General features: G+C 45.1%; 1 protein-coding gene across 1 annotated transcript; it reads right to left on the reverse strand.

Annotated features, from left to right (window-relative positions):
• Nucleotides 1–1,420: 1,420 nt before the first annotated feature.
• LOC110455119 lies at nucleotides 1,421–5,780 on the reverse strand. The gene is made up of 2 exons (XM_021505072.1): nucleotides 5,372–5,780; nucleotides 1,421–5,157 (listed from the first exon to the last, which is right to left on the reverse strand). The coding sequence occupies exon 2, from the start codon at nucleotides 4,669–4,671 to the stop codon at nucleotides 2,950–2,952; it is 1,722 nt and encodes a 573-aa protein (XP_021360747.1). The 5' UTR covers nucleotides 4,672–5,157; nucleotides 5,372–5,780; the 3' UTR covers nucleotides 1,421–2,949.
• Nucleotides 5,781–9,083: the final 3,303 nt, after the last annotated feature.

Consider the following 9,083-nt stretch of genomic DNA (forward strand, 5'->3'; position numbering starts at 1 on the left):
ATATAGTACGGTCACAGTATCGAACACCACCCCATATAGTACGGTCACAGTATCGAACACCACCCCATATAGTACGGTCACAGTATCGAACACCACCCCATATAGTACGGTCACAGTATCGAACACCACCCCATATAGTACGGTCAGACTAGCGAACACCATTGACCTCGGATATCTCGTGCCAGAATTATTCTTAATTTAAATCTAGGATATGGAGAAAATTACGGGTGAAAATACCACATACCTCGGATATCTTACATCAGAATTATTCTAAATCTAAATCTTGGATATGGAAAAATGTACGGTGAGAATAATAAGATACTTAAGACACCGTGTCTAAATATATAGCATGCTTAAGGTTTGTAAAAATAGTCAGTTTGATATCGGTGTCTGTCGTGAGGTGTAGAATTCTGCCGTTGAACATTATTCTTCCTCCAAACTGTTTAGGTCGTCAGTGCGTTCAGAAAATGTCCCATTGGTACAGATTATATTCTACTGTTGTTCCTGTCCGGCCATCAGATTGTCTTAGAAATTGGTTTATTTTCGGCTACACAAGTCATTGTCAAAACAATCTAACCTTATTTAACAGATAGCAACTGGACAACAAATGTAACAAGTAGGGAAGAGGGACGATTAAACAGATAGCAAAAACGATTGACAGACAACAAAGAAATGGTACAAAATCAAGAAATACATTTCGATAATTGCATATTCGTATAATCATTCAATTCACATAATAGTTTAAATATAAATAAATAATACAATAACATGCCACACATATATTTCAATATGAAATTAAAATCCCTTATATGACATTATTGCCCCTACACTATCCGAGTGTCCATAACAGGCGTAGGCCATTGATTGTATGGAAAGTATCCAGTACAAACTTACAGGTGTAGGCCTTTGATTGTATGGAAAGTATCCAGTACAAACTTACAGGTGTAGGCCATTGATTGTATGGAAAGTATCCATTACAAACTTACAGGTGTAGGCCACTGATTGTATGGAAAGTATCCAGTACAAACTTACAGGTGTAGGCCGTTGATTGTATGGAAAGTATCCAGTACAAACTAACAGGTGTGGACCATTGATTGCATGGAAAGTATCCAGTACAAACTTACAGGTGTAGGCCACTGATTGTATGGAAAGTTTCCAGTACAAACTTACAGGTGTAGGCCATTGATTGTATGGAAAGTATCCATTACAAACTTACAGGTGTAGGCCACTGATTGTATGGAAAGTTTCCAGTACAAACTTACAGGTGTAGGCCATTGATTGTATGGAAAGTATCCATTACAAACTTACAGGTGTAGGCCATTGATTGTATGGAAAGTATCCATTACAAACTTACATGTGTAGGCCACTGATTGTATGGAAAGTATCCAGTACAAACTTACAGGTGTAGGCCACTGATTGCATGGAAAGTATCCAGTACAAACTTACAGGTGTAGGCCATTGATTGTATGGAAAGTATCCAGTACAAACTTACAGGTGTAGGCCGTTGATTGTATGGAAAGTATCCAGTACAAACTAACAGGTGTGGACCATTGATTGTAAGGAAAGTATCCAGTACAAACTTACAGGTATAGGCCATTGATTGTATGGAAAGTATCCAGTACAAACTTACAGGTGTAGGCCATTGACTGTATGGAAAGTATCCAGTACAAACTAGCAGGTGTAGGCTATTGATGGTATGGAAAGTATCCAGTACAAACTTACAGGGGTAGGCCATTGATTGTATGGAAAGTATGCAGTACAAACTTACAGGTGTAGGCCACTGATTGCATGGAAAGTATCCAGTACAAACTAACAGGTGAGGACCATTGATTGTAAGGAAAGTATCCAGTACAAACTTACAGGGGTAGGCCATTGATTGTATGGAAAGTATGCAGTACAAACTTACAGGTGTAGGCCACTGATTGCATGGAAAGTATCCAGTACAAACTAACAGGTGTGGACCATTGATTATAAGGAAAGTATCCAGTACAAACTTAAAGGTGTAGGCCGTTGATTGTATGGAAAGTATACAGTACAAACTAACAGGTGTAGGCCCCTGATTGTATGGAAAGTATCCAGTTCAAACTTACAGGTGTAGGCCACTGATTGCATGGAAAGTATCCAGTACAAACTAACAGGTGTGGACCATTGATTGTATGGAAAGTATCCAGTACAAACTAACAGGTGTAGGCTATTGATGGTATGGAAAGTATCCAGTACAAACCTTTCACTTTACACACATATGCTTACATTGTAAACTGAGAAAACTGTTAAGATTATATTTAAACAAAACAGATGATATTCACTTAGCATAAATATTCTCGGTGTGTATTTCTATAACACGTTAGGGTGAGATTTAGCCTGATAAGAAAGGGGATTACTGTGGCATAGCTGGCACGACTTGAGCTGGTGTACCGCCGGGTAGAGGAGTGGGATCAAACTGTCGCCTTGTCCCTGTTTGTTTGATTGTTACAGTAAATTCCCACACGCACAGAGTTGTAAGAAACCAAGTGTCAATATTGCCATTCGAAACAGATTAATAATTTAATACATAAAGTACAACCTAAGCTCTTTCTCACACAGTTAAAACGGGGATACTCCAGTGAATCAACATAAACATAAACAAAGACACCAGATTGGCCTTTGCCACTAAGTACAGGTACAGGTTGTACACTATTATTTGGCATGCAGAGATTACATCACAGACCGTGCTCGTTGATCCGTCAGATCAGCTAGTCTAACACTTATTTAAAAACACATAATGCCGGTTATCAGAAAGACGTTACGCACCTTTGTTTTGACTTGACAAATGGCAACACCCTTGAGGAGGGATATTCTCGACACTGTAGCACACGGTTAACTTCCATGCACGTTTGTATGCCAGCACTTTTGATTTCAATAGGCAAATTATGAAAGACATGTGTTTAAGGGGTGTTTCGCTAAGGTGTATTAAACATCCACGGAGAGTACTTGAGTAGGACGCACCTTGGCGTGACCCGAGGTCAGGAAAGTCCGTGAGGGATCATCGGGGTCCATGTACTCCGCCCCCTCTTCATCATCATCGTCATCCTCGTCGTTGTCTTCTACGTCCCTATTACTCTCCTCGTTATCTTCCATGGAGTTTTCTGGAACATCATGCACCACCTGGATGATCTCGGAGCTGCCTGGAGATTCCTCAATGGTCATCCCTATAGGAATGGACGCCACGATCTCCGTCGCTTGCCTGCTCGGGGGAGTGGCGCTAGAGATGTGCGTCCGTATGTTATGTTGCCCTCCCGACCGAATGCGTTGTTCTGGTTCTCCTTCCTCTTGCGTATTTTGCGTTGGGTCACGTTGATTGTCCAGCATGGTCTGGTATGCCCTGATCCGCTCCTCGCGGTCAGGCTCCGAGCCGTCCGGAATACCGGCTATGTTTCGTAGTTCAGCCTCCTCATCAAACTCATCTCCATTTTTACCGTCTCGTGGACTCTGAATATCAGAGTTGCCAACGTGTTCTAATTTGTCCGGGGCGGACTTCACAGATTTCAAAGATTTCTCACGTAGTCGTCTCTTCCGGTTAGACGCGTTTGATTCTAAACCTTTTCTAAGTTGAATTTCACCTTGTGTTAAACTCCCTGAAGATGGTGGGTAGTATTTTGCTAACTCATAAGGTGACATTTCGAACGGGAAATATGCATTCCTTGACTTCCTATATTTTTTCAGATCAATCTCTAGTTGAGTCTTTAGTTGGCGCTCTACCTTAGTAGGATTGCCCACCTTGCTGAGGAGATGAAGTGAGTTCGATATACCCCCTATCTTATGCGTGGAAGACCCTCCTGGGTCTGCAAAACTCATTTCATCATAACCTAACCTAGTAACCACCTTCTTTCTCAGTGCCTTACCGCCTATATGTATAGAGGGTAGTGTGCCCTTCCTGTCGAAAGTGTCATAGAATGGTGTCGGCGGTCTAGGGTCTGGTTCTTTATCTACAAAAGCGAAATGTTCCGGTAAATACTGATTTGCCCCTCCGTCGGAGTACGGACTCCACGCATGCCCCTTGTGGTACATGTTTTTGAATGGGTTGAGGTATTGAAGAGACCTGCGACTACTGCCCTGTAAAAACCTATCGCCGTTTAGGTTGACCATAGATGGCCAGTCTACAACCTGACGTTCCTGTGATTGCTGAAGTCCCGTTTTGAATTTTGTTGGTACGTCCTCGCACTGAATTTCCATCATTGTAGATTTAGCGCGTTCTCCCCGTGTTATAAACCCAGGCACGAAACTCTGTGTGTGTTCCACCACCTTTTTGGGCGCATTGGTGTCGGCACACGGGTGTAACTTCGTTTTTGATTTTGGTGATTGTGGACCTTCCTGTCGCCTTCTATTTTCTTTAATGTCCCCAAGGAACATTTCAAGTTTGTCAGGAGATGGCGAGGGAGGGGTCGGAGAGGGGTCTCGTACCCTCCCTTGTCGGAGCGCCATCTGCTGCTCATATCGCTCATAAAATATGGGCAGACTATTCTCGCGTCGCCATACCTTATTCACAAAGGGTTTCAGTTCGACAATCGGCAGTGGGTCTTTTTGCGATTCCCCCTGGACTCCCTTTTGGGGTTTCATGAACATCTCTTGTCGTTTAGAGTCTATTCTACCGAGGCCAGGACGGGACCCGGTCGCCATCATAGACATGGCCATGGTGTTCTCATCAGAACCTTCACGTATGTAAGTGATAGTATATCCGCGCACTTATAGGGATTCACGATTTATTGAAAATCAAATTAAATTGTCTCTTCAGTTGATTCTCCTTAATACCTTGAGGATTGAACGGAGATATCATAGTCCAATTAGCTTTTCTATTGAGAAGTAGTTTATAAGTGATCATAGTTACGTTCGAGACTGTAATATAAGCACTTACTTTATGTATTACGGGCTATATATAATCCGCTGTTTTGATAAAGGTGTATAATCCCGTGTGGCTAATTTGACGATACGAAAAGAATTAAATCCCTTAGAATACTAGTATCTCGTCCCCAGCACATTCTTGTCGGATGACAGTTCACGACGTGGTAGATATCACGATGACCACTGATACACCTGTCCAGGTTTGGACAATATTTGAGTTTTTTTCACCTTGCGTGTCCTGAACGTGCCATGTTGTCTAGATCACTTGGAGTTCACGTCCTGTTAATACAGTGAAGCATTCTAATAAGTCCTTAAGACGTCTCTAATATATGTATATGTATAATTAAGTCCAGTATACACAACCAAAAGCTGGCGGAAACAGCACGCACACTGAATACAAGGTGTTATTTTTAAACTAGACTTTTATAATTCAAATCTATAGAGGTATTTTACACTTGGGTGAAATCAATGTTATGTTTCTGACTATGCTTACTTGTTAAACACTGAGGCAACCCTGGCACAGTATGGCGTACGCTGCATTCTCCTGTGTGTTAGCAGAGGTCCACCAGAGACACACAAGGTCGCTCCAATACGAACACATTGCAGTAGACGATCGTAGCAACAACCGACAACAAAGTATCTGCTGGCTCTACCCCTGTATTGATTTAAATGTCTGATTCTCCGACTGGTAGTCGTTACGCCGAGTTCGTCCTTTAACCTGTCACACACTTCTGCCTTCCGCGCTCACATTAGCTTTACCCATTCGACACATTAGCTTTACCCATTCGACACACAGTAGTTTCCAAACAAGTTTTCTCAATCTTTCGAAACCTTATTGTCACATTTCAAACGTTTCTGTCGTCAGCTGGAAATGTTGATTTTAAACACAGTGTATTTAATGATTATTTAAGTAATAACTATCTATGATAGTGTGTTTTGTGTTTTGTTTGCTTTGGGTAAAGCGGATCATAACTGTAACGGTTAGGTCCACATAGCGCATGGAATGGAACACTCCACTGATCCAGGATCAGTCCATTCAATGGAATTGTTTAATCACAATAGATAGGTATTGTCATTAAAATGAATGTCCTCTTATCGTTTAGAAATACATGTATAACTCAATACACTACACATAAAAAAGAAAGATTAATATATCTACATAAAGCTTACATTATACCCTGAACGGGAGCTATAGAATTGTACAGCTCTGTGTTCTGGTTTATAACAGCGGTGTAATAGACAAACTGATTACTGATCTAATTACGGCACAATTAAATTACATATCAATTAAATTACATATCAATTAAATTACATATCAATTCGTACAAATATGTGCCGTTAAGAATTTTAACTAAACCTGTTTGGCGAGAGAGACAACACACAAGACCTTCCTCACTAATTGATCCTAGCTTACACTGAGGCCCCGGAATCAATATCTTTATCTGGGTAATATTATTGATGAGTTCCTCAAGAATATGTCATAACTAACGGACGTTATAACCGTGCAGCATGGACCCTTTACTGGGGTCGGTACTGCTGATAGTGCTGATATGTGGGGTGGGGTGGACCCTTTACTGGGGTCGGTACTGCTGATAGTGCTGATAGGTGGGGTGGGGTGGACCCTTTGCTGGGGTCGGTACTGCTGATAGTGCTGATGGGTGGGGGTGGACCCTTTACTGGGGTCGGGACTGCTGATAGTGCTGATAGGTGGGGGTAGACCCTTTACTGGGATCGTTACTGCTGATAGTGCTGATAGGTGGGGGTAGACCCTTTACTGGGATCGTTACTGCTGATAGTGCTGATAGGTGGGGAGGGGACGACCCTTTACTGGGGTCGGTACTGCTGTTAGTGCTGATAGTGCTGATAGGGGGGCTTCTCTGGGATCGGTACTGCTGATAGTGCTGATAGGCGGGGTGGGGACGACCCTTTACTGGGGTCGGTACTGCTGTTAGTGCTGATAGTGCTGATAGGGGGGCTTCCCTGGGATCGGTACTGCTGATAGTGCTGATAGGCGGGGTGGGGACGACCCTTTACTGGGGTCGGTACTGCTGTTAGTGCTGATAGTGCTGATAGGGGGGCTTCTCTGGGATCGGTACTGCTGATAGTGCTGATAGGGCGGGTAGGGGGGCTTCACTGGGGTCGGTACTGCTGATAGTGCTGATAGGGCGGGTAGGGGGGCTTCACTGGGGTCGGTACTGCTGATAGCGCTGATAGTGCTGATAGGGGGGCTTCACTGGGGTCGGTACTGCTGATAGTGCTGATAGGGCGGGTAGGGGGGCTTCACTGGGGTCGGTACTGCTGATAGTGCTGGTAGGTGGGGGTGGACCCTTTACTGGGGTCGGTCCTGCTGATAGTGCTCATAGGTGGGGGTGGACCCTTTACTGGGGTCGGGACTGCTGATAGTGCTGATAGGTGGGGGTAGACCCTTTACTGGGATCGTTACTGCTGATAGTGCTGATAGGTGGGGTGGGGGTGGACCCTTTACTGGGGTCGGGACTGCTGATAGTGCTGATAGGTGGGGGTGGACCCTTTACTGGGGTCGGTACTGCTTATAGTGCTGATATGTGGGGTGGGGTGGACCCGTTACTGGGGTCGGTACTGCTGATAGTGCTACCGTGCAGCATGGACCCTTTACTGGGGTCGGTACTGCTTATAGTGCTGATATGTGGGGTGGGGTGGACCCGTTACTGGGGTCGGTACTGCTGATAGTGCTGATGGGTGGGGGTGGACCCTTTACTGGGGTCGGGACTGCTGATAGTGCTGATAGGTGGGGGTAGACCCTTTACTGGGATCGTTACTGCTGATAGTGCTGATAGGTGGGGGTAGACCCTTTACTGGGATCGTTACTGCTGATAGTGCTGATAGGTGGGGTGGGGTGGACCCTTTGCTGGGGTCGGTACTGCTGATAGTGCTGATATGTGGGGTGGGGTGGACCCGTTACTGGGGTCGGTACTGCTGATAGTGCTGATATGTGGGGTGGGGTGGCCCCTTTACTGGGGTCGGTACTGCTGATAGTGCTACCGTGCAGCATGGACCCTTTACTGGGGTCGGTACTGCTTATAGTGCTGATATGTGGGGTGGGGTGGACCCGTTACTGGGGTCGGTACTGCTGATAGTGCTACCGTGCAGCATGGACCCTTTACTGGGGTCGGTACTGCTTATAGTGCTGATATGTGGGGTGGGGTGGACCCGTTACTGGGGTCGGTACTGCTGATAGTGCTGATAGGTGGGGTGGGATGGACCCTTTACTGGGGTCAGTACTGCTGATAGTGCTGATAGGTGGGGGGGGGGGGCCCTTTTACTGGGGTCGGTACTGTTGATAGTGCTGATAGTGCTGATAGGGGGGCTTCCCTGGGATCGGTACTGCTGATAGTGCTGATGGGTGGGGGTGGACCCTTTGCTGGGGTCGGTACTGCTGATAGTGCTGATAGGTGGGGGTAGACCCTTTACTGGGATCGTTACTGCTGATAGTGCTGATAGGTGGGGTGGGATGGACCCTTTACTGGGGTCAGTACTGCTGATAGTGCTGATAGGTGGGATGGACCCTTTACTGGGGTCGGTACTGCTTATAGTGCTGATATGTGGGGTGGGGTGGCCCCTTTACTGGGATCGGTACTGCTGATAGTGCTGATAGGGCTGATAGGGGTGCTTCACTGGGATCGGTACTGCTGATAGTGCTGATAGGGCGGGTAGGGGGGCTTCACTGGGGTCGGTACTGCTGATAGCGCTGATAGTGCTGATAGGGGGGCTTCACTGGGGTCGGTACTGCTGATAGTGCTGATAGGGGGGGATGGACCCTTTACTGGGATCGGTACTGCTGATAGTGCTGATAGGTGGGGTGGGGACGACCCTTTACTGGGGTCGGTACTGCTGATAGTGGTAATAGGGAGGGGAAAGGGAAATCATGCCGTTTATCATAACAATAATTAAATTACTTGTGCTTCGGTCTTATAGACTACATTCGAAATTAACATAAGATACTTAAAAGTAATGCCCATCAGTCAGAACTCGTAGTGCCGTTATTAGCTGACATGAAATATGTTTCTTAATGATTTTATTTACGACACAGAACAAAACACGAAGTATTTTACCGAGACTTGTTGTTAATGAACTGGTGGGGTGTATCACCACCAGCACTACAGCTATTCCAATTAGCATGTTTGGTTTAGGTATAGAATTCATCATGAATATTTCAAGTTTCCATG

Source organism: Mizuhopecten yessoensis, unplaced genomic scaffold, assembly GCF_002113885.1.
Source record: "Mizuhopecten yessoensis strain PY_sf001 unplaced genomic scaffold, ASM211388v2 scaffold921, whole genome shotgun sequence".
Taxonomy (NCBI): domain Eukaryota; kingdom Metazoa; phylum Mollusca; class Bivalvia; order Pectinida; family Pectinidae; genus Mizuhopecten; species Mizuhopecten yessoensis.